General features: G+C 42.8%; 1 protein-coding gene across 4 annotated transcripts in view; it reads left to right on the top strand.

Moving 5' to 3' along the window:
- EYA1 (EYA transcriptional coactivator and phosphatase 1) overlaps positions 1 to 26,704 on the top strand; it is a 154,113-nt gene that overhangs the window by 19,931 nt on the left and 107,478 nt on the right. For 2 of the 4 annotated variants that reach the window (XM_054985000.1, XM_054984999.1), the window contains 4 exons: positions 14,270 to 14,347; positions 15,516 to 15,585; positions 15,858 to 16,003; positions 22,803 to 22,940. In XM_054985000.1, coding sequence (XP_054840975.1) covers positions 14,270 to 14,347; positions 15,516 to 15,585; positions 15,858 to 16,003; positions 22,803 to 22,940 — 432 coding nt within the window. The remainder of the gene's footprint in view (positions 1 to 14,269; positions 14,348 to 15,515; positions 15,586 to 15,857; positions 16,004 to 22,802; positions 22,941 to 26,704) is intronic. The other 2 variants (XM_054985002.1, XM_054985001.1) reach the window with 2 other exon arrangements.

Here is a 26,704-nt window from a genome sequence, read left to right as displayed (position 1 = left end):
AAAATTTCCTCCAGATCTCTGGCCTTTTGCAAAGTCAGGTATCCAGCTGCTTTCCCCATTTTTCATCATCAGCCTGTGTGCCCATAATTAGAGATGGGCATGAACCGCATTACGAACTTCAAAAACCCACGAAATTGGCAATCACGTGATCACGATCTAGCAGATCGTGATTGTCCACGGCCAATGAACCAGCTTTCGGAAGAAGCTTGGTTCGATGCCTTTGGCCACGGTTCAGGAAGCCAGACAGTCAGGCGCCATCAATCAATTCCCCTGGAAACGGAGCTGGGGGAATGCCTGAACTCTGTCTGCGCTCCTTCTGTCGCCCTGGAAACCCAAATGGAAGCCCTGCTTACTTTGATCGGCAGGCCTTCCTTCCAACTATGGAGCTGCAAAGCAGTTACAAGTTGGGAGAAGACACCTGAGGGAGGGAGGGTGGAGGGGGTGTTCTGTAGCCATGGGCAATCCAATCTCATCCCCACAAACCCTGATAGGCAGCTCCGACGGCCAAACACAGACCTCCTGCGTTTCTCTATGGGACCTCAGCTTATAAAAAGCACTGCAATCCCAGTTCTGGTTTCACTTTCAGCGAGCAGTGGAGTGGGATGGAGCTCTTGCTTGCTTCTTGCTAGCTTTTGGGGAGAGACAGAGAGTATAATTGAGCTGGGATTTTTGGGATAGACATCTATCTACTCTGGTGCCAGCCCAGAGAACTATGAACCGGTTTGGCAACCGGTTTGTTGCAGTTCGTGACCTTGGGATCGTTGGCAGCACCGAACCACGGAATCATTAAATTTTTTTGATTCGTGCTCATGTCTACCCATAATATGTTTCATGAACATTTGTGTCTTGTATATTCAGGCTTTGAACTACTGATAATTTTAATTAAACCTTTTAAAATATTGGCACAACGTTTATACTATTATGGGGTATCTTTAAAGTCTTGCATTCTTTAAAAATAATTTTTAAATTAAAATTATTTCAAGAAATTTGTAAGATGTGATGTATTAATTGAAGAAACAACAGCAATACATTACAGGGTCAACAACTGAACTTCCAGATGAATCTGGATCTTCTCCTTTCCTCCTGTTTTCCAAATGTCTTGAAAAACACCTGTTATTCTTATGTGCCCTATACTTTCCTAGTTGTGTAATGCGCCCCAGTAAGGGAAGGACATCTGTCATTGTGGGTGCATTATACACTTGGGATCCCTTCCTGCTCCTTTGATTTAGGTGGAATAGTGCACACAGTAAAAAGAAAGACAGTATTTTCATTCACACAGTTGTATCTCCCCTGTTCCTTGTCTGTCTAACAGAATGTGGGTTTGTCACTTGAAGTGCCTTTTGTTATATGTAAACTGACAAACAGTGTTTGTGCACTTTTTATTCAAACTAGGATTATATACCTGAATCAAATCACTGCTTGGAGACCTCATCAAAGCAACCCACAGTTTGTCAGTTTGAATATAATATAAATAGTTTGCGGCAAAACTGCATGTGTCAGGAAAGAAAGGTTTGCATTAACATTCCTGAAAACTTTTTTGAGCCTCATTCATATAGCGGCAAACTATGATATGCCTTTCTATCTGAACCATTCTTCATTAGTGGTAGGGGTGAGATTAGGATTGTTCTGGCCACAATGTCAGCTCCTCTTGAGGAGATGGTAGCTGCAGTGACAGTTTCTTTGACTCTTTGGAGGGGCAGTGGCACCACACATACAGTCTGAATGCACTGAACAGCAATGCTGCTTGCTTGTCCATTACAGCATCCACCATTAGGAAAGGGCTGTTGGCATTCACTAGAGGCCAGAAGTAGCTTGGTTGATGACATTTGCAGTCCAGGTTCAGAAAAAGTCCTAGACCTATGATATATTGTCAAAGGCTTTCACGGGTGGAGAACAATGGTGCTACACCTCTGAAGATGCCAGCCACAGCTGCTGGCAAAACGTCAGGAACTACAATGCCAAGACCACGACTATACAGCCTGGAAAATCCACAACAACCAATCCTAGACCTATGGTCCAGCCTGGACTAGCTAGACAAGTCCTGGCTTTTAGGGTGAAACAATGAAACTATGTTGTGGAAAACGTTGTGAGTATGACATGCCACCATTAGTCTCATGGACCAGGTGTTGTATACCCTTGCTCTAATTGATAGTTGTGAATTGCATGATCACCAATCAAATACCCCTTTGGTTGTTATCTTCTTTGTTGGAACCCATCAATTCTCTTGTGATTCTTCCAAATGTTTAGTGTGATTGGTGTTGTCTAACCAGATCTAAAACAATCAGTTGTTCCTGAGTATATTTGTTTTAAAAGGAGTGATTGAATTTCTTGGTATCTTTCCTCTATGGCTGCTCCTTTGGTGTGAGTGCATAGCAGGTAAAATTTAATTATGATTCCTAGGGGAAAATACAGTAATGTATATGCATGGGGTACTTTCAGTGTGCAGGCACCGTCATTATGAGTTAGGAAAGAACTATTGCAAAACTGATGTTTTTCAAGTGTGTACTTTCAGGCTCAGTTCTAGGCAGCTGTATACATGGGCAAGAGAGAAACTTTCATATTGCCAGAGCAGTTTTGAAAATGTTTGCTATGGCCTGTTATCTAGATGATCAGACAAGCTGGTTTTAAATGAAAAGTGGGTTTCCTAACCTGTTTCAATAAAAACCTTCACAATAGCTCTAGCTGGACACAAGCCTTCCCTTCTTGTAGCTCTCTAGGATTAAGGAGCGCAGAACTTACATTCAACCTTGGTACTTAGCATTACCATTCTGTTCTATAGAAACAGATCCATGTACATCATGTTGAAATAAATGCTGATTCAGCAAATATTTTGGATAATTTCAGAGATTTTGGATAAATGTTACTATAGAATAATATTCCAGTCAGCAGCATTTTTAAAAATTGACAAGCAACTTCAAATAGACCTTGTCTTTCTGTCTGAACAATGTGTGTTGGTTGCACTTTGAGCATGTCCCTCCTACTCATTTATTATTTATTGTTTAATGTTTAATGTATTTATTATTTAATTATTTAAAACATTTCTATGCCATCTTTCCACCCAAATAGAGTCAGTCTCTAAAGTAATGAACATCAAACATTAAAACATTGCAACCTTTTTAAGGAGACTTGATCTGACACCTTAATGAAGCAAAATAGACAATCATTTTGGGAATTTCCCCCCAAATTGATGTCCAGTATATAAGCAATATAAAATGGAAATGCAGGGTAGTGCTATGGAAAGACAATAGAGAACTGGTAGGATCAAAAACAAAGGGCAGAATTATGCAGAGATAAATTTAGAATAAAGAACAGTGACAACACAGAGAAGTTGTTATAGTGAAAATGGGACCTAATTTCTGCAATGCTGTAGGTTATTTAACTACTGAATGTTTCAGAATTATTTGGTTTCTCCTTTATATATAGATTCTCTGCTGGTTTTTTATGGTGGTTTTATAGTGGTTTCATTGCAGTGCCTACATTTTTATTGCTGGTTTTCCTTGGTATATGGTGGTTTTTAATTATTGTTTTATTGATAGCATCAGTTTTGATAATGGTTGGAAGCTGCCTACTAAATGCTATGCCAAGAGGCAGGATATAATTTTTTAAAAGATAAAATAGAATTTCTGTCTTATTCCAACTTCGAGAATACTTTGAGAACTTCAAATTTTTCTGCTAGACCTAAGGGATTCTTCAAAACCCTTACTCCTATAATTGTACTACAGTATTCATGCCAATGCAAGACTAGATTTTCAAGTGTACCATAAAAAAGAGGAGCCTTGTTACATTACACACAGTTAATTGTCACATCTTCTGTGCACATGGGAACTGTGCGTGCGCAGGCCAGCTGCAGATGTTCCCAAACCCCTAGAAGTGCAAGATACTCACCTACCCTTTTTGCCTGTTTCCCCCCGGCGCAGCTATAAAAGGCAAGGTAAGCGGCTCCCTCCCTCAGTTCTTCTTTTGCCACTGCTGAAGAAGTATGTGTTTTCTCTCTGCTGTTTGGTTCCAACCACTACAGATGCGAGTTTGGGCCTTTGATTCCATGGCATCGAAGGCCCTATTCAAGAAGTGTTCACATTGTGGGACAAAGATGGTCAAATCAGATGGGCATGACAAATGCCTTCTTTGTTTGGGTGAGGGCCATGTCACTTTGCAGTCTGTGGTCTGCAAACAGTTAAAGCCCAAAGCGTATCATGAAAGGGTGTCACAACTTAAAACGGTTCTTTGGGAGTCAGCTCTGAAGGACTCTACCAACTCCAATCTTAATGCCGCAGATAACAGACTGTAGTTTCCAGAATGGGCCTCCTTGGTTCTTCTGTCATGTTTGGGGCCTAGCACTGCCCATAAGGACCAGTTGGTTCCAGCCACACCTTTGTTGGTTCTACTTCGGTGCCAGTCAGAGCCACCTACAAAAAAGGCTAAGCTCAAGTTGAAGCATGCTGATAAAACATTGACTTCTAAGTTGCAAAAGAGGAAAAAACCTTCAGCTCTGAATGCTTTGGTTGCATCAGTGTGCCCAAGGTTCTGAGAACTCTATCTCCGGCTCTCAGAAGGCATTCCGCTTCAGTTCCAGGCCTCTCAGAGGATGAGATTCCAGAAATCATAGAACTGTCCACAGCTATTTCTCCATTGCCACTGTCACCAATACAGCCCGGAGAAAGATGGAAGGGTTCTTCAGTTCCATCTGAGAATGACAATCGCTTGGAACTGGCTCTTCACCATAGATGCCATCAATTCCATTACTCTCCATATGGCTCCCCGTACCATTACTATACTTACAATTTTGAAGCTTTGCCAGGCATGTTCCCACCCCCTCATTACTTCTTCAATGAATGTTTTTGTTTACTTGGAATCGAGAGGTAAAACTAAACCATCAGTTCCAGTCACGGTTTCAGAAGGCAACACTGTTCTGGAACCAACATTGAATCACACTACTCAGTCCAATGATAACTCTGATTTTGCATCAGAACCATCTTCAGCAGAATTCCTTACTGAGGATTCAGCACTCACCCCATTTTGGACCTCCATTCCCTAAATGCATTTTATAGTTTTCAAAAGTTTTTAAATGTTGTTGTCCAAAGATGTTTTACCCCTGTCAACAACTCAGGTTTGGTTCATTACTGTTGATTTAAAAGACACATTTTCAAGTCCCAATAAATGTTCACTACAGAAAGTTCCTCTGCTTTCCATGTGGTTCCAAGAACTACTGGTACAAGATTCTTCCTTTCAACCTCCCCTCTGCCCCTTGTATTTTTATAAAAGTCATGGTTGTAAGCCACCTCAGGGAGAAAGGGTGTTCTATTTTTCCCTATCTTGGGCCACTCCAGAGAATCCCTGTCCCAGGACTCGTCTCTGGTTCTTACCATCCTAAGGGACAATGTGGAGAAGTCATTCCTGGTTCCCTAGCAAAAGGTGATATTTGTGGGAGCTCCCTAGCCCTTGCCTTCTCTACCCCATAAAGGACAGGGAAATTTCTCCTCACTCTGGACAAGGTCCTTTCATATAGGCACCAAAATACAAAACAAATTCAAAGACTGTTAAGTTTCATGGCTTCTCTGACTCTGATAGTTCTGTTTGCCAGGCTGACATCCCCTATAGAACTAGTTCATCAGTGTTCCATCCACATCTCCCAAACCTGTACAAGTGGTTCTCTATCCCGAGGCTTATCCACAGGTCCTTGAAGTGGTGGAACAACACACGGAAAATCTTAGTGTAGACCCCTTTTTGCTCTTCCCCAGTTCACATGTTGATCTACACAGATGTCTCTCTGTTGGGATGGGGGGGCTTATTCTGGGACCACTCAGGTAAAGGGAGCATGGTCTCCTCAAGAATCATCTATGTGCATCAGTCTCCTCGAGTTCAGGGCAATAAAATATGCTCTGAATACTCTGGTTGGCCTAGTGGAAGGCAAGAATGTTTAGATATGCACGAACAATATGACTGCCCTGGTTTTCTTGAACAGACAGGGGGCACAGCTTCTTTGGCTCTCTTCTGGAAATCTTCACTGATATGGGAATGGGCTATCCAGCACTGAATCATGCTCTTTGGCATACATATAGCAGGCAAGGACAATGTTCTGGCAGATGCACTAAGTTGGTCAATGCCCAGAACTACGCATGATCCATCGACATGGATTTCCTGCATCTTGGGTTTGCAATGTGGGGGTAGCCTACCATAGATCCATTTGCCACAGACCTCAACAGGAGATATGCTCAATATTGTTCATGGGCAGAAAAGGGGAAGGCCTCTCTTGAGGATGCCTTTCAGATCCTGTGGTCGAGTACCCACCTGAATGCATTCCCCCCCTCTTCCTCTTATGACATTGACAATCAGAAAGATGATAAAGGGAAGTTTCTCAGCGATCATACTAGCCCCTTACTGGCCATGGCAAGCCTGGTTTACCACTTTATTCCAAAATGGTGCAGAACAGAATCTACAATTTTCCCTTAACACCACACCTGCTACAGGATGACGTGGTTCTGCACCATGACCTAGGCACTCTGAAACTGACAGACTGGTTTATATTCCCCCTGACTGAATTTCCCCTCCCCAGTTCAAAAGTTCCTGTTGGAAGCTAGGGAACCAACCAGCACAAAATCCTAGTCAAATGGAAAGGATTTTCGCTTTGGGCCACAGGCAACACATTGAACCTGGTCTTAGCCTCATTACCATCTGTTTTGCACTGTTTGGTCCAGCTTAAGGTTCAAGGCTTGGCTAATTCCTCCATTAAGGTCCATCTAGTGGCCATTTCAGCCTACCATGATGATTGCCCAACTAAAGAAGTCCTTCTTTAGAGGTTTAGGAAACCTATATCCTCAGCATTTAGGCTCATTCCTCAGTGGAGGCTCTCCTGGGTTCTCACTTCACTCATGCATGAACCTTTCGAACCCCTAGCTACCTGCTCACTTAAGGTTCTGAAAGCTAAAACAGTCTTTCTGGTGGCTGTCACCTCAGCTAGGAGGGTGAGTGAATTGCAAGCTCTGAGACATAACCCATAAGATGTTTACAGATAAGTTGGTCCTCTGTCCAAGCCTTCCCTTTTTGCCGAAGATCCTCTCAGCTTTTCGCTTAAATCTGGACATTGTTTACTGGTATTTTTCCCTACTCCTACGACTGACACAGAGAAACTTTTGCACTCTCTTGATGTTAAACATGCGTTGTGCTTCTACTTGGACAGGACAGCTCCTTTCTGAAAGGACTCTAATTTCTTTGTCTTGTTTAAAGGGCCCCAAAAGGGTCTGAAGGTCACTGCATAGACCATTTCAAATTTGATAGTGTGGCTCATTAAGGATCTAAACCATGCCCATTGCACATAAGAGAGCACTCTACATGTGCTCAATCCACATTATGTCTTCAGCTTGTGCATCCCTTTAGTGGAATAATGTAAGGTGGCCACCTGGTCTACACCGTCCACATTCATGAAGCATTATGCCATTGATGTAGACTCCAGAAAGGACACAGCTGCAGGGAGCACTGTCCTCAAGAGTCTATTCCATTAAAGAGTTTCACACTCATCTTGTGGGTAAGTTAGCTCGTTGATCTCCCATGTGGGAGTGCACAGAAGACACAACAATGAAAACAGGGTTGCACTTACCTGTAACTGTTGTTCATCAAGTGGTCTTCTGTTCTGGCATACATCCCTCCCTCTTGCCCCACCATATACTCTTTTTCTTACCCTCCTTCTACACTGGTGGCTTAGAGAACTGAGGGAGGGAGCCAGTAGCCCCACCTTTTATAGTCGTGCCACAGGGGAAAGTGCGCAAAAAGGCTAGGCGAGCATCTTACGGGTCTAGGAGCTTTGGAACATCCATGGTTCGCCTGTGTGCACACAGTTTGCATGTGTGCCTGCAGAGAAGACCACTCGATAAACAACATTTACAGGAAAGTGGAACACTGTTTTATGTCCAGTAAAAAAAAAAATGTGTGTATAACATTTTTTTAGAAAAAAAATGGGAAAGCAGAAAAATTGAAATGAAAAGTGCATGTTTTATCATCAAATAAATTATTAATTTGAACAATATCTTGTTCATCATACATCTGAGTTTTAATTTGTTAATTACCTCCTTTCGCAGAACTAATAGTTGATCAAGGCTTATCCTCTAATATAGTACAATATATACATTTGTTTCTCTCCTTTTTTATAAACGATTTAGATTTTTTTATCCTGTTTTTGTCTAACACTGGACACTCAAAAGTAGCTTATGAAATGAAATAAACATAACACCATTTACAAAGAACATTTTGATCCCAGTAGGACAGACGGATGGACACACACACACACACACACACACACACACAGAGTACAAATTTCAAGCAGCTAATGAGCCACAGGAACTACCCAAACTGGTGCTGGTTCTGTTGGTATGACGCACATGGCCCCAGGCATCAAGTCACAAGCTCTGGCCATGCCCAGGCTTTATATTATTTGTAGAAAGTGATGGATTAATGCTTAGTCCAGATCTTGTTCATCTGACATGGGGGAAAACTCCAAGCTGTTTCCCACTGCAGAAACCCATTGACCAAGGCTACTATGGCCAGAGGCACACTCCTAAATACAAGCTCCACACCAGACAGTCCAACACCTCCCCCCCAAAAAGCTCCAGCACCCCCTGAGCAGGCTGACCAGCCACTCTCCATTGTTCCCTATGAGGACCAACATCATACCAGAGAATCGTCAAATCATACTGAAGCAAGGGACAGTCTTGCAACTAGAAGCAAACTGAAGAAAAGGGAATGGACCCTCCCCCCGAACCAAAGTGAAGCAAGGGGATCATAGAATCATAGAGTTGGAAGGGGCCATACAGACCATCTAGTCCAACGCCCTGCTCAGTGCAGGATCAGCCTAAAGCATCTTTGACAAGTATTCATCCAGCCTCTTCTTGAAAACTGCCAGTGAGGGGGAGCTCACCACCTCCCTAGGCAGCTGATTCCACTTTTGAACTACTCTGACCGTGAAAAAGTTTTTCCTAATGTCTAGCCGGTACCTTTCTGCATGTAATTTAAGCCCATTGCTTTGGATCCTACCCTCTGCTGCCAACTGGACCAGCTCCTTGCCCTCCTCCAAATGACAGCCTTTCAAATATTTAAAGAGAGCAATTATGTCCCCCCTCAACCTCCTCTTCTCCAAACTAAACATTCCCAAGGCCCTCAGCCTTACCTCATAGGGCTCAGTCTCCAGACCCCTGATCATTCTCATCGCTCTCCTCTGCACCCTCTCGATTTTGGCCACATCCTTTTTGAAGTGAGGCCTCCAGAACTGCACACAATACTCCAGGTGTGGCCTGACCAAAACAGTATAGAGAGGGGCTATGACCTCCTGCGATTTTGACGCTATGGCCCCTTTGATACAACCCAAGATTGAATTAGCCTTTTTTGCCACCACATCACACTGACTGCTCATATTTAGTTTACAGTCCACTCTTACCCCAAGATCCCTTTTACATATACTACTGCCCAGAAGTGTATCCCCCATCCAGTATTTGTGCTTCCCATTTTTGTGGCCCAGATGTAATACTGTGCACTTGTGTTTGTTGAATTGCATCCTATTCACAGCTGCCCACTTCTCCAGAGTATTCAGGTCTTGTTGAATTTTAATTCTATCTTCTTGGGTGTTTGCTACTCCTCCCAATTTGGTATCATCAGCAAATTTAATGAGCAGCCCTTCCACTCCTTCATCCAGATCATTGATAAAAATATTGAAAAGTACCGGGCCCAAAACCGAGCCCTGCGGCACCCCACTGGACACCTCCCTCCAATCTGATGAAATGCCGTTGACCACCACTCTTTGAGTGCGGTCCTCTAACCAACCAGTTCCCTATCCACCGAACTGTCCTATAGTCCACTCCACAGTCTTCCAATTTGCCCATCAGAATGTCATGGGGGACCTTATCAAAAGCTTTACTGAAATCCAGATAAATCACGTCAACAGAGTTCCCCCGATCCAGTAAGCTGGTCACTCGATCAAAGAAGGAAACCAGGTTGGTCTGGCAAGATCTGTTAGGAACAAAACCATGCTGACTTCTCCGGATCACTGAGCGGTCCTTCAGATGCTTACAGCTTGATCCCTTTAAAATCTGTTCTAATATCTTCCCAGCAACAGAAGTCAGACTGACCGGCGTGACTTCTCAGCAACAGAAGTCAGACTGACCGGCGTGACTTCTCAGCAACAGAAGTCAGACTGACTGACCAACTTCACACCAGTGAAACACATCCATTTTACCCAAACTAAACTGAAGCAAGGGACACTCTTGTAACTTAGCCCAACAGAACCAGTGTCGTTCACAAAAAATAGGCACTGAGGTCAGCCAGTGGAGGAACACCACAGAACAGAACTAAGCAGTACCCAGACACAAGCACATGACAATAGCATGTCCCAAGCACAATTGCATAAGATGAATCCCATTCCGACCCAATAGTCTCAGTCTGAAACTGACTGTAAGGTACTTGGGAAACTCAAGTAATTCTTTCTCTGCAGAAGCCTTCATTGTCGGCCCCCTCCCACTCCTGCAAAGAGGAAAGTTAAATTAACATTAGAACAACAACATATTAGAACCACACATTACATCAATCATCCCTCCCACCTCTGCAATGAGGAAAGTTAACATTAGAACAACATTAGAACCATGCATTACATCAGCTATCCTTCCTACCCCTGCAATGAGGAAAGTTAAGTTTAGCTTCATTTGAGTGTTTCTGTGGGTTTCCTCTGTGACACATGGCGTGTGTCATTCTCTGCTTTCCCTAACATCTTTCTCTGACTCTTCTCATCTCAGTGTCAAGAGACCAACATTTCTGGGGCCTGTTTTCTCAGTTATGTGCAAAAATTTGTGCTAACACAGGCTGGTGGTTTTGCAGTGTGTTTGTGTGTGTGTGCATTGTGCATTAGTTCTACCAACTGAATTGACTGTCCTTCTCCTTCTAGTTTTCCACCTAACTTAAGTCTTGGGAAGAGCGTTTTCCCCCACCTCATAGACTCCCAGAGGATATAGGTCACAAAGTGGGTTCACCCCATTCACTCTGGAAGTCCAAAGTTTGGAAATTGAAGAGTGGCATGTTGAACTTTAGGAAGACCAACTGCTCAGCTCTCCAGGGGAGCAGGCTAGTGTGATGCAAGCTAGGAAAAGACATCCTCATGGGAAAAGACACGCCTGATCTCCACACTCATTGGAGGGCATGAGAGGAGCTTCTGAGCTTCAAGAGAGAGGTCCAGCCAGACCTCCTGCTTCTTGGCTCAGTGGAAAGCAATTTGGAAGTCTCTGCAAGGTAGTCCCTGACTATTGCCTCTGCCGAATTCTGGCTCATGCACCTCTGGTTCCAAGAGGGGCCGAGGGCATGCTGGAGCATCTTCATTTCCATGGACATCCCGGTACTGGCCATGGGGGGAGCCTGATGAGAAGGGCCCCTCCCCTATCCCCTCTGCTGGCAGGAGGCCTTTCTTGGCCTGCCTACACCACACTCCCCAAAAGAGGGCATCTTGCACACTGGTGAGATGCTTGGCCTGCTCAGTGAAGGTGCCCTTGATGAGCCGCTTGCACATGATTGCCAACATATATGACTCCTTTTCAGTGAAAGGCTACAGCCAAGATGTGATGCCCTGTTGCAGCTTTCTCATGAACATGTGAGATGGTGACCCAATCTTCTCAGCTGAACTCACCCCCCTCCTCCAAATGTTACTCTCCAAGAGCCATGCCATAAGGGCGGCCTACTGCTCCACCAAATGCTCAAACATTACACTAGTGGAGTTCCAGCAAGTGTCAACATCAGTGATTGGGCAATGCTCCGGCATGCATGTCCTGTCCTGCTTCTGACGCAGTTGGTAAGTTGCTTTCATGCTGCTTGAGAAGTGACTTGTGAGTCGCCAGTATTTCTGGAGGAGACACTGGAACTCACAAGTTGCGGTATCCTCTTCAGGTTCCTTGGAGGAACCTGGAACAAGCACATCCTTCACCAGGAGGTAAAGTTTGTGGGCTGCACAATAAATGGGCTTGAGGATCACTCGCACCACCACTTTCTTCATGTTTGCATCAGCATCAATCACCATGTATTCCATGGCAACAGTGCCCTCACCCACTCCTGCTCAGGTCCCTCGACTGATCCAGGACCTACAATGCTGGCACTGTGCATATTTGAGGTCCTCCGTCTTCTGGAACTGTTTCCAGATGTTGGAGGACAAGGGCTGCCCATGCTCCCCTGCAGCTGTGGGCACCCCAGGAAACATCATTGGTGACACACTTGGGCCAAGTCTGGGCAGAAAAATATGTCTGAGGATGAAGGGGTATAGATGTGGAGAGGTCATCAGTTCCACAATCTCTTCCTCTTCCTCCACCATCCTCTCATATTTCCTCGCTATGAAAGGCCTACCATTGGCCTCAGAGAAATGTTCACCAGTGGTAGGCTCCTCTGAAGTTCCTCCAGCATCCTCTGGGTTCCTGGGGTGGGTGCAAGGGATGGAAAACTCACATTCCCCAAGCCCACCGCTACCAACTGCTCATGCTGCTTCTCCTCTCACTGCTGGGTCTCAACATCTGGAGAAAGGGGAGCCTCAGCAACAGGCCCCTGCCTAGTGCCAGCTCCTGCCTCAGGCACTGGTGATGAGGGTGGTGCTCTTACAGGTGCCTCAGGAAAGGGAGGCTTTAGACCCTCTTGCTGTCACCAGAAGCCAGACTGGTGAACAGCAGCTGTGCTGGGACAGGTCTCCTCTGCTCAGGTGAGGTGAGAGCCACAGCCCTCCCCCTCCCCTCCTTCCCTCCAGTCGTATCCCTTGCCTTTCCCTCAGGGCCCATCTCTGGTCTCCTATTAATCATTCTTCTGCCCCTTGGAATCTACATTCCAGTTTGGTGTAGTGGTTAAGAGTGTGGGACTCTAATCTGGAGAGCCGGGTTTGATTCCCCACTCCTCCATTTGGAGCCAGCTGGGTGACCTTGGGCTAGTCACAGTTCTCTGGAGCTCTCTCAGCCCCACCCACCTCACAGGATGTTTTGTTGTGGGGATAATAATGACATACTTTGTAAACCGCTCTGAGTGGGCATTAAGTTGTCCTGAAGGGCGGTATATAAATCGAATGTTATTATTATATTATTATTATTAACTAGTAGCTAACGTTATTAAACAAGCCAACCCACCCAAAGCACCTAGCCAACAATGATAGTTTGTATTAAAACCTACCTACTTATTTTAAAAGCTTGCTTTTTGTGGGTCTAAACTTGGAGACTGGCACACAAATCTCTTTAAAAGGCCCTATTTAGGCATGTGGTGGCACTACACTAGCAAGCAGCTTAATTCCTCTTCAGGAATGGAGCTACCCCTGAACCCCAATCTACAGGTAAACCTATGACAAAAAACTACTTCTTATGTGCCTGACCTGGCCTAGTTCTAAGGGAGCCAGAGGTTGGCAGGGAAAACCTAATTAAATGCACTAATAGGAGTGCCTCTGCCTCACTCCCCCCTCCCATCTGGTTTTAAAAGGTGGGAAGCAGCGTTTTGTTGCTGTTCCTTAGCAAAGAAACAGGAAGGAACATCCCAGCCATGATTTCTGAAGTTTACCAAATTCTACTGAATATATTCAGTAAATTTAAATTTGGTATTACCGAATCTGATTTTAACCAAATACTGAATCTGAATCACACACCCCTAGAGATTACACTCCTCTCTCTCTCCCTCTCCCTCTCCCTCTCCCTCTGTGTGTGTGTGTGTGTGTGTGTGTGTAGAGAATGGGCCTTATGTCTCGTGTGAGAATTTAAAATAAGAATAAGATACGCAATTTCATATAAATTGTTTTTCATTAATCTTATCCAGATATGACAGTATATTCCATTTTGATGTTATATCTCTTACTTATTTATACAGAATTACATGTTCTGTATTTCTTCTAGTGCCAAATATATCTCTAAAATATCTAAAGCAAGTTGTATTAGGAGAAGTTGTTAATGTTCACTTCTATGGACATTTTAATTGTATTTAAAGTACATAACAGTTAAAATATTTGTTTGTGTATTTAATTAAAATATTTTCGCCTCTTAGCCTAAACACAGTTTTCAAGGTAGCTTGCAATATTAATTTAAAATATAGCAAATCATCAAGAAAACAATAAAATGTCACTTAGCATAACAATTACAAAAATAGGCCACAACAAGGCATCAAAATAACCGTAACCAGAAAGAACAATGATTAAAATATCATAAAGAATATGTGTGTGTGCACGCATGCATGCATGGGTATTATTTCACATGTATTAGAGTATATATAGAAAATATTTTATTTATATTTCTAGTTAAAACAGAGCCAATGAGCAGCAGTGAAATTGCTACTACTACAGCAGACGGGTCTTTAGACAGTTTCTCAGGATCAGGTAAGGAAAGAAGACACAAAATAGCCATAAGAAAAAACCTTCAACAGTTACTTGTTTTTCTCAGAGTAGTCTACACTGCATTCAGTGAATTTTTATGTATGTATTTTCTGTCAGCTATTGCTGCCTTTCAGCTGTCAAAACTATTTTGAAATTAAATTGCTTCATTTTCCATACAAATGTGTCTAGCAATTTTATTCTGTGTATTTTTGCCATTCTTAATAATTCTAATAAACCCATCTCTATTAATGTGAAAGTTTTTTGTCTGATGTATTGTTGTAAAGCAGATATACATTATAATAAAAATATACATACCAGTAATCATCACTTTTTTAAAAAACTAAGGTTTAAAAGTCACATGTATTTATTTATCATTTTAATTTAATTTGTTTTAAAAAAAATTAAACAACTCCAGGTATTACAGATAGAGTTTTTTTTGGGGGGGGGGGGTTAATATATGAGCACCAGCCAATCAGTAGTATCTATAGCAAATTTCTGCGGCAAATTTACAGGACCTTTCTTCCCTCAGAGCTTAGCCTTGGAACAGAAAGGTGTGCTTGGGCTGAACTCAATGAAAGTGCTTCAGAATTAACCTTAACATTCAAAAATTTCCTAAGAACACTCGCGTTAGCTGAGTAAAGAATTCTTTCAGTAATCTTTGGTGCCTTATTGTTTCTCTTCCTGCACCCCAAAATCATACATTCTCATTGAAAGGATAGACTGAAGAATACTAAAGAATAATAATTCACATTATCCAAGTGAATTATTATTGGAACAAACCTGATGCAAAAATGCTCATTTGTTAACATTTTACATTTAGGGACAATTCACCAAGTGTATAATCTGTTTGAGGATAGGGATATAGACTGTCACAGTTAGGACAAATAAAGAATTCCATGTTAGTGAAGATGAGGACAAAAATGAGAGAGACTGTTAAAAGGACCTTTAAGTATGATTTGGAATGATTCCTAAGAACCAATGTTAAAATGGCTAATTTATAATAAAGATATTGAAATCTGTGTGCTGTATTGTATTCAGTAAAATGTTATTTGGCACTAATTTAATTTAATTAAACTTTGATAAATTTCTAAAGTTCCCTTAGTAGAAATAATATTTAGATTAGATGTGTGTATGTTTACACTTCAAATGCTTTTTTCCCTCCTCCATGCAGCAATTGGAAGCAGTGGCTTCAGCCCAAGACAAACTCACCAGTTTTCTCCGGCACAGATATACCCTTCCAAGTAAGATGTCTGTTTCTTTAAGAAAATAAAAAGAAAGAAGCCTCATTTATTATTATAATTGAATCCATCTGTTAAATCAAAATTGAAATCAGTTTACCCTTGAGAGGAACTGAAATATGAACAAGCTGAAAATGTATTTTTAGACATAGAAAATGGGTTAATTAATTAATTAGTGTTGCACAGAGGCCAGGGGATTTGGTTTAACTAAAATGATTGCATGTTTATATCTAATGCAAACACTTTCCTGTTTTCTGTTGTTGTGCAACAAATAGCAGACCATACCCACATATTCTTCCTACTCCTTCTTCACAAACTATGGCTGCATATGGGCAGACTCAGTTTACTACAGGGATGCAGCAAGCCACTGCTTATTCAACATACCCTCAGCCTGGCCAGCCATATGGAATTCCATCATATGGTGAGTATGAGTATTTGAGTAAAGTTGGTGAGTAAAGTTATATTTCACATTTGTGAAATGGCGAGTAAAATTATATTTCACATTTGTGAAATTGTGTTTAACTGTGAAATTATTTTTCTGCTGGTAGTTAACAGTGTTAACAGCATTACATTTTAGTAGCAGTACCTAATTACCAAGTTACCATGACAGGGCATAAATATTTTAGAAGACAACGTAGGTGTGGAAAGTAGTAGGTCAGTGTTTCAGGATTTTGGAAACATGTACCTGAATGTGCCGTGTGTCTTCTTTTACATTTCATCCTTTCCTATGTAATGTAGAATTATGGATAAGCTATAGCGAATATTGTGTCAAATAAAGTATGATCTATGATCAGCATAAGGCTCATGAACAAAGATTAATGCCTTTTTTCTTTTTACTAAAGAAATGTTAGAAAAGCTCATTAGCATATACATGTGCTGGTTGTAAAAAATAGATGCTTTCTTCTGAGTTGTTCTGGTTGTTATTAGATACTTGAAAATTGCTTACAAAATGCAGGGTGCAGTCCAGACAAATTATGCACTTTGAAGTCCTATTGATTTCCATAGGAGATATTTGAAACCAATGGATCTTCAAAGTGCTTAATTTTGGCTGGATTTTGCTTGTAGTGTGGCAAAGTGCAATCCAATCAAATTCTTTAAAACAATAATTAATAAAGCTAACAACAGCATTTCTGCTCCACAATTTTCTTCGACAATACAACAGCACTTCTGCTCCACAATTGTAAATACTGGCAGATGGAATTCCTAGTAATATGTCCTGAAGTTTCTGTTAAAATAAAAATCAAGTACAAATTTAAAAATGGAAGGTACTTGCACATCTCAGGACTACTGCCCTAAAGGCTTTGATCTGCTTCTCTGTTGGATTCAAGAAGGGGAATAAGAAATAAAGATTTCTTGGACTGAAAATATATAGCCAGATTTCCCACAATGAGTTTCTGACTCTCCAGGCATATCATTTATTGCAACTTACCACATGGCTCACCTTCACGTTGCCATGTTTTCCCTAGAACTGATAGTTATAAGCAATTAAGGCTAAAACCCAGAAATAAACCTCCATAACTTTGTCTCTCTTTTAAATCCCTCTAAATTAGACTGTCTCCAAATCTTATGGCAATGAGTTCCACAAGTCAACTACTTGCTGTTGGTAATAGCAATTCCTTTTCTTTGTTTTTACTGCCAATCAGCTTCATATTATTGGAGGCAGAAAAGTTTTTCTGCCCAATTTCTCAATATCGAGGTTAATTTTGTACAACCTCTGTCATGTCACTCACAGTCTCCTTTTATCCCAGATGCTTCATCCTCTGCTCTAAGGAAAGGAACTACAGTAAGGCACCCCAATACTTTTGGTTGTTCTTTTCTGCTCTTTAAAGGAGACAATTCCAAATATCCTCCTACAGAAAGAAGACACTTTCTAATCTAAAGACAATTTCTAATGCCTAACAACTAGAGATGGGAATGAACTAGGAAAATAGCAGTTTGTGGTGGTTTGTGCTTTGTTGCATGAACTTTCACGAACTTGCCAGTTTCATGAACCGGTTTATTTGGTTCATGGTTCATCATTTTCAGAGGCCACAGAATGGCCCCATTGACAGTCAGAGATGCCAAATTCACAGGAAGTCTTCAGCAGGCTCTCCTCCAGCCACTTTCCAAGTTTGGTAAAGATTGGATTTCGGATTTCCGAGTTATAGACCCCCAAAGTGGGTGCCCTCACAAAAGATCCATTAGATATAATGGGAGCCATGAATGCCAATTAACTTACATTGGCTCCATTTAAACACATTGCAGCACCAAAAAGTTGCAATGAAAATGTGAGAGGAGTTGGAGAGTCTTCCTCCGAGAATGGAATGATGCCCCCCAGAGTGGAATGACGGTTCCTGGGATAGTTCCCAATTCATCAGCACCCTGAGATCCCTCCTCCTCAAAAAGTTTTAGCAGCTGGTAGAGAGGACACAAGCGGGTGGCCATACCTGCCTTCAACCTTCTCACCAAGTCCCTGATCCTGGGGAGAAGAGCTTCCCCCTACTCTAGTTCTTTGGCCAGCACCTGGTCTAGTCCGTGGATCAGAGGGATGGGTTGCCCCAGGCTGGCCGTGTAGGAGCAGAGAAGGTTGGTGGTGTCCTAAAAAAGCCTCAGGAGACAGACTATTTGGGAAAGGGCTAACCAGTCTGTAGAGCTAATGCTGAGCTCCTTTCCCCCCTGCAAAATGGGCACAGAGGACATGATATTCTGCACCATGGTTTTTTTGCTCCACTAGAAAAGCTATCATCACATACATGGAGTTCCAACTGTTGGGTGTGTCCTGGAGAAGCTGGTGCGCAGGCTCCTCCCTGCCTCTCATACAGGTGGTGGGCAGACTTAATGCTGTGGGAAAAGTGGGCAGCCAGATGCAGGCAGCTTTTCAGTAAGGCGCACATGTCTACCGTTCCCTAGTCCCTGGGCTTGATGGCGCTACCCAGCCCAAGAGCATCGCTCATAACCAGGTGCATCTTGTGCACCAGGCAGACAATGCCCTCAAGGGATGTGGCATTCAGGGCTGCCACCATGTTTCTACTGGTGTCCATGACCATGTAGCCACAGACAACATCCCCTACAGGTACCCACTCCCTCAGTCCAGCTTTGATCACGGTGGAAATGTTCCTCCCCATGTAGTCCTTATCCATCTCCCATGCCTAGAGCAGAACCACTCTGTAGCCCGGTGGCAGGTCTGTCCCCCCCTCCTCGGGCCCTGATTTTTCCCTAGTGGTCCAAAGGTCCTCTGGTTGCCACCAGTGGGCAGTGAGGGCAAGGTATCTATGTGGATGGCTGCTCCACAGGTCCACTGTGAAGTGCATGGTCAGCCCTTGTGCTCTGGACAACTTGTTCCTGACCAGCTCTGCCACAGAGTAGTAGATGGAGGGCAAGACTTGCCAGCCAATGGTCCATCATGAGGGCATGGTATACCAGGGGAAGAAATTACACAGCACCCAGCGAAAGCCCACACCCTCCACAATGGACAAAGGCAGTCCATCCAAGGCAACAATCTCAGCCACTACATGAGTGCCCACCTCCTGAGCCCTCCCCCTATTCCTTTTGTTTGGCAGTGCCACCGACCCCGAGGGAACAACCTCCTGAAGAGTAACATGCCTGGAAGTTCCACTCTCACCCACAGCACCCTCGGTGCGAGTCTTCTTTCTTGGGGTAGACTTCTGTTCCCCTCCCCCTTCTCCCTGCTCAGAAGCCCTCTTTGTCATCATTGTCCCCCCCGCTGGATGGTTCTTGTTGCTCTGGAGGCACTTGGGTGGTGCCTCTACAGATGCCTGCAGAGGGCAGTGGACGACAGGTGCTTGGGGTCCGAGCCCCTACACACCAGGTCATTGCAAGCCCAGCAATGCACCACACAGGGTTTGTTGGGGAGGGTTCGGAAGTGCTGCCAAAGTGTGGGCCTGAAACAGGGATGAGGAGTTGGTGGGTCAGGACGGATGCTTAACTGCTTTTGTGTGTGGCTGGGCCGGGAGGACTGAGTGACGGCAGCCCCAAGTGGTTGAAATATAGAGGAGGTGGATGTTTCTCCACACACCCCAATTCATCAGCATCCTGAAATCCCTCTTCCTCAAAAAGTTTTAGCAGCTGTTCTTCCTCTGGCAATGCTAACAAGTCTTCTGCCTCCTCCTCATTCTCACAAGTGGATCTGGAAAAAGAGGCTTTGCTTCTGAGACCTCCCCACTAGTGCTGGACACTGGTGGGTCAGCAGGATGGGACTTCTTTCCCCCATGATCACCCTCAATCTAACCTTCAGGGTGCTAATGGGCATTGTGGTTGGTAAGGCAGCACTGTGTTGGCCCCCAGGCTCAGAACCCACTAGGCTTGGCTTTTGAGTCTGGCTGTGGCACAGAAACTGGGGTGGGGTCAGAGCCCTGACCCACCACTGAGGCACCTTCCCAACTGGGGCAGGTGCTCTAAATACAAGTCCTCAAAGTTCCTCCCTGTCTAACTGCCTGCTGGAAACTGAAACCACTTGCCTGAGAGCTGGGGGTTATATACTCCTTCTGCTCTCATAGATCAGAATGTGAGGTCTCTGGTTGGCAGCCAGAGTTGCCTATTAAGCTTTGGAGGGCTGCCATTGGTGTTCCAAGGGCTGCAGAGGGTCTGCAGCAGTCCACCCCCCCCCCCCCCCGTTGTCTGGGGAATAGATTGATCAGAGCCAGACTGTACGCAGAGATGAACCAAAGAATGAACCAAATGAACTACCATAAAAATCATAGTGGTTCGTCGCAGTTTGTCAAAAAATGTGCTCTGATGAACCCCTGTTTCGTAAACCACGAACCAGCCTGGTTCTTGACAGACTTTGGTTTGTATTTCAGTTTGTGCCCATCCCTACTAACAACCAAACATAATAGAACTAGGAAGTTCCTTCCTTCCTCCTTCCTTCTTTCCTGATCATTTAAAATTACCCACTGATCTATAGATTCAGAATTGTAGTTATTTGGTAGACATTTTGGTGAAATTTACAGTTTACAAAAAATAATGATGTTGGTATGATCAGTTGTTCAGAGGATGGAACTGGTAACAGAATAGTTTTGGATCCAGGCTCCAGTGGGATTTTTTTAAAATTGTGATTGCTTATTTCTAGGTAAGATATTACCAGTTTGGGATTTTTGGGTTCCAGAATTCAGAGCCATTTTTTCCCCAAAGGGGGATGAATGCAAGAGTCTGTGGCAGCTTTTAAAAAAGACAATGGCATTAAATTGGCACAGAACACAGTATTCCCTCCAATATAATGCATCCTTAAGTTTCAAGCATATTGAATTAAGGGATTCGATTTTATAGACCCCTCCCCCAATATAGGTGTCTTTCTGCACAGACATACTTCTGTGTACTGATTCCTAAAATGGTGGTCAAGTGGTATACTGACAGGAGAATGCCAGCCAGCCACTGGCATTAAAAAAAACTGCATGCATGCATTTCATTTTCCTACTGAATGATTTTTTCTTTTACTTTTCTGCTGAAAACTCTGCATTTGCCATTCTTCCTAGCTGTGGTCTGTTGTTTGTTTTCCTTCACAACTTGAAGAAGTCTTCCTATGCAGAAAAATCTCTGTCCTGTCCTGCAAGTCTGCCATTATTCCCTATCGCGGACTTATTTTGGGTGGTCTAGTGTGGCTGTTTTTCAACCGAATGACGCCAAAATTGCAGCACAACTAGTGCTTCCTGTTCACTACAGAACCCTCACGTATCAAATGAATTGGGCCAAGGGATCCAATTCTATGAGTTCCTGAACAAAGTACCACTGCCATCATACTTGGAAAGAGAAAAGGGGTTCCACTTACTTACTTACCCAAACACAAAAAACAGCACAGATTTTTTGAGGGAAGGAGGTTAATACTTAAGAATCCCAGATTTGTGTTACCATTCTGGGAAATCACTGAAATGATCCAAAACAGTAATTTTTGTGTATCTTTAGGCTTAGGAAATTCATAATGCACGCCCCTAGTTAGAAGTAGAATTAGGATTGCTCACTATGCTCAGTATTGATATTTTTGTTTTTTGCTTAAGTGGACAGTATGTAAAGGCTAAATTGTTCAACAATGTGCTTATTTGGTATGTTTTCATTCCTTTTCTATTACCTTTGGAGGGCTGTTATTTAATACATTTTAATTAATAAACATGTAAATGAAAATTGAAATATTAAACTTTTAAATTATAAGGAAAATATAATGAACTGTGAGCATATATTTACTTGCTCCAGTTAACCAGTTAAAGCTTTAGTACAGAGATTGGCAACTCTAGGTATGTGTACAAAACACCAGCTTGACAGACCATTTTGCTTGACAGGCAGGGCAAGTTCTCTGTCCGAATTATGCCTGAGGTACTAACAGTGTTGCTGGGATTCATCTTGCTTACAGGGTGTTCTGGTCAAGAACAGCCCTCATCTCAGTCCTCCACTTTTGTTTGTTAGCCCACCAACATCTTCACAAGACATTAAACAAATGTATGCCCTTAGCAATTAAGAAGGTGAATTGAATTGGTTTAAGAGTGCAGAAGTTATTTCATTCTTCAATTATAGTAAATGAAATTCAAGTATGTATGAAAATGCAAGAATTCCCTTTAAAACATAATGTTAGTACATTCCTGACTATAAAGCATGGACATATGAAAACTGCTAGAAGAAACCATGATGAAGAAATGAATGGTCCTATTGTGTGAGCAGAACATAAAAACAAATAAAAGAAGTTGGGGATTTACATTTGTCTTTGAGATATTCAGTTTATTATATCAAGCTTTAAATCAGGTATATCCAACCATCTAAGAACTTTGCAAAGCAGAACTTTACTGCCTCCCCTTCCCACAGCAGTCTACTGAGCCTCCTGAAATGTTGTTCTTGGTAGGTCAGCAGACCCTCAGTAACAGCATCAGGGTAAATTTGCAGAAATTTTTATCCCTCCCCTCCTTCTGAAGTCTTAAATGTTATTAAATCTTTGGAACTGCACGGTTGGTAACACTCCATTGTGTATTGTCATTGTAAGTTCATATTGTTTACCTTTTCTTTGCATTATTTAGCAATATTTCTAAAACAATCGTGTATGATTATGCAATAGTTCAATCTGTAGTTTATGGCATTTGAACTACTATGAAGATCATATTGTTTTACATTCCAATTAAATGGATTGTAGATTGCAGTGACTTTGGGTGTTTAAAGTGTTTGAATATGTGTGTGTGATTTATTTAATGTCCTGTAAGTGTTTAAATATGAACAAATAGCTTTGCTATCACTAACTGATTTAGGTGCATTGTGGGCAGGCATCAAGACAGAAGGTGGATTGTCACAAACGCAGTCACCTGGACAAACAGGCTTTCTAAGCTATGGTGCAAGCTTTAGCACTCCCCAACCGGGACAAGCTCCGTACAGTTACCAAATGCAAGGTCTGTATAAAAAACTAGTATCACTTTGGTTTATATATTATTTTGGTTTATTTTATTTTTTTAAACATTAATAAAAGGCATAGATTACTAGCTGAATACTGATACCTTTTAATTATGATACTGTTTTCTTAAATGTGTATAATTTGGCCGATTCTAAACATCTTTTAAAATTCCTGCTGGGATTAAAATTTAGTATTTTCTATTCTATGAGTAGTAACTTTCAATTCATATTTCACCCCTTCAGATAAATATATTAGGGTCTTTCTTGTGGTCAAAACCAACATTTTAACATAGAAATTCTATTTTTAAAATAATAGTTCTCTACTGTGATGGAAAACAGAACAGCATGAAAAATTATATCAGGATTATAAATATAAACTGACATGGTTTCATCTGTTAGGTGTATGTTCTGAATCTGTAAATTTAAGGTGACATTCCCTACAAGTTAACTTGTCAGAATGATTTAGTTAATGTTTGGAGTATACTTTGGAAGATGCATGAATGTATTGATGTTATCAGTTGTAGATTTTTTCCCTAAGCAGATGTAAATGTTTATTTGATATTTTACATTATGGCTAATACATTATATATTTCTCTGTGTCAGTACATCTGGAATATAATTCTTCCTAGAAAGATTTTTAAAAGATTTAAAACTCAACAGAAATATACTCTCTAATTTTAGATGGGTCAGTGAAAGACATGGATGCTGAGCCTCTGGAAACATTAGAACAGATGTTATGAAGTAGAGTAGCGGTTAATATATTAGCTGGATTGTATTAGCTGGATACTTGGTTGATACTGAGTAGCTTTTAAGATGTATTGATCTGGTCTTTTGCTTATAAGCAATGGAAACTTTTACCTTTTGAATTGATAGCAAACTGTATGACATTGGAGACTATCTGACATAAGGTCTGCATTAACCATCTTAAACACAGAAATTGGAATTTTAAATAATCCTTTCAGCTATGTAAAGTTTTTTAGACATAAAATTAGAACATTTTAAGAAAAAAACTTGTGTTTTTTCAGGGTCTGACTCTGAAATAGTCCCTAAAAATGCCTCTAGATCATTTTGTTCACTGTTTTATTGCTGTTCACCTGCTATGTCGGAGTCGTTGTTGTTGCTTAACTCAGTAATTATATTCTTTGTGGGAATATGACATCATCACATAGCAAATGAGATTTGGCCGTATGATATCATTACTGAAATGAAACCAAGTTATAGCAATGGCAATATTTCTTGCCTTGTATTGTCTTTATTCTGAATGAACACTTTGTGCCTTTTCAAGAACTGCCCCAAAATTGCCAAAATGCAAAGGCTTTGAAAATATTATAAACCTTATCGTGGATTAATAATTAATAACTTCAAGCCTATTACATGTCAGAATAAGGTTTCATATTTGTTTATTTATTTGTTATGTACTAATGCTGATTCAAACATTCACTCTCAACTGAAGTGGAGCTTTTCCGTCCTGTCACTGGACACATAGGACAGTCCAGCACTCCTGCGGTACATCCGGGGGCACCAGGGCAACTTCAGGACAGAGTTATTTTTCATTTTAAAAATACTGACCTTAGTCCTAAAATATCTGCACACATCAAGGATTTTTCATTTTCTTTTAAACAGCAATTAATTTAGTCCATATCAAAATCTACTACTGATGCTCTATGCATGAAGCAAGCATAAGAAGAAGCTTATGGTTTTGAGGAAAATGCTAATAAGGAAGTTAAAATGCTTGTGCTGTACTTTCATTAACTAGGACCATTTTGATTATTGGGGCAACTAAGGAGAATTTGTCAAGACTGAAAGTAGACATCAAAACCCTAGATTTATATACCTGCCAGTCTGTCTTATGTTTATCTCCAGATATAGTGCTGACTTTTGATTGAGGTATTGAGCCATGATGAGAAACTTAGAGACCAAGCCTAAGCAGGGCTACATAGTAGTAATTTCTGTTTTATTCAATGAGACATACTCCAGGCAAGTGTTCTTAGGGCTGCAGCCTGATCGTGCAATCCTGAGCAGAGCTGCACCCTTCTAAGTACATAGCAGTCAATGGGTTTAGAAGGGTGTAACTTTGCTTGGGACTGTAGTGTTAAGCAATTACTCCTGTATATAGATGGGCATGAACTGAGAATGTAGTGGTTCATGGCAGTTTGTGATTTGTCCTGTTTCATGAACTACGAACCTACACTAACTTGCCTAGTTTGCAAACCGGTTCGTTTGGTTCATTTGGTTTGTTACATCATTCCAGAGGCTGTAAAATGGCCCCCTTGACAGTCAGAGATGTCAAACTCACAGGGAGTCTTCAGCAGGCTCGCCTCCAGCCACCCTCTAAGTTTGGTGAAATTGGATTTTGGATGTCCGAGTTATAGACCCCCAAAGTGAGTGCCCCCACGAAAAATCTATTAGATATAATGGGAGCCACGAATGCCAATTGACTTGCATTGGCTCCATTGAAATACAGGTCGAATCCACATTCACCCATTACCCGCATGTTTATCGGATATCTTCCGTTTGCCTCCAATCCGTGATTTTTTTTCTCTTCGTTCACATCCCTGCTTCCAATTCGCCTTTCTCGCGCGTCCCTCCGGTCACATGGCCGCTCGAAAACTGCTTTTTTGGGCGGGACCTTTTTTCCCCGCCCATTTTTTAAAAATTTTTTTGAGCTCACTTTTCCGTTATTTCGATCTTGTGTTATAAAGAAACATCATTGAAGATAATGATGCCTCTCTTTCCCCCACTGACAGCACTGATGGCTCTTCCGTTTCTTTTTTGGACATTTTGAAGCATGCGGGAAGCTTTCGTGGGCATTTCCTATGCAGGACAGTTCAGTGCTCGAATTTTACTGAAGTTTCACAAAGCCAAGCTTTGGGCGGGTTCAGGCCGGTCAGTCACTTTGGATGAAGAGGCTGGTTTGAAAGGTGGTTTGAAAGGTGCAGTTTGAAAGGCTGGTTTGAAAGGTGCGGGTTGCATGTCTGTGCGAGTGGAGCGTGCCGAGACGCCACCCAGCCGTCCGCTCCCCCTTCCCCCCTCTCCAAGACTGGAGCGGCAGCGCCTGCGGGGTCAAGCCAGCTTGGTGGCCAGAGGGCCGTTTACCCCAAGGGGGGAAGGCTGCGCCCCCTCCCCTCCCGCGGACCGCCGCGCTGATGGGCGACCTCGCAGGGGCAGGCGCCCCGCGAGCTGGGCCTCTGCGTGGTGAGCGCCTGAGCCGGAGTGCCCACAGTGGAGAGGGCGCCTCGCAGCGCAGCGCATCCTCGCCCCCCGGCAGCGCAGCACTGGCTCACTGCAGAGAGAGGCTTGGAGGGACGCGGCTGTCTCCTCGGCCGGCATCCCCGGCCCGCCGCCGCCGCTTCTCTCGGCAGCAGTTTTTAAAATCCCTGTTCGTCTTCAGCCCCCCTCCGCGGATGTGCCAGCCCACGGGCCAAGCCACCCTTGCTGTCCCGGCAGCCCCCGCAAGCCCTGCCGTTCGGCTCAGCCGGGGATGCCTCGGCCAGTCCCTTCTCCGCTCTGAGCTGGGAGCCTCCAGCTGCGCCCGGGCTTCGACTCGGTCTGCCGGGCACCTTCTTGACCCCGGCGGGAGAGGAGGCGAGCGATGAGCCCGCCGGCTTCCCAGCGCCTCCAGCCCCGCCGCTGGGGCGGCCCTCGGCAGCGACTGTTTTCTTTATTTTGAATGATTGATTCACTGTAATTTCGATATTACAGTAATATAAAATAAAAAAATAAAAAACAGTTAAAAAGGAAGTTTTGCGAGTCCGTTCTGATG

This window comes from Eublepharis macularius, chromosome 7, assembly GCF_028583425.1.
Source record: "Eublepharis macularius isolate TG4126 chromosome 7, MPM_Emac_v1.0, whole genome shotgun sequence".
Taxonomy (NCBI): domain Eukaryota; kingdom Metazoa; phylum Chordata; class Lepidosauria; order Squamata; family Eublepharidae; genus Eublepharis; species Eublepharis macularius.
This window is presented reverse-complemented; position numbering and strand designations above follow the sequence as displayed.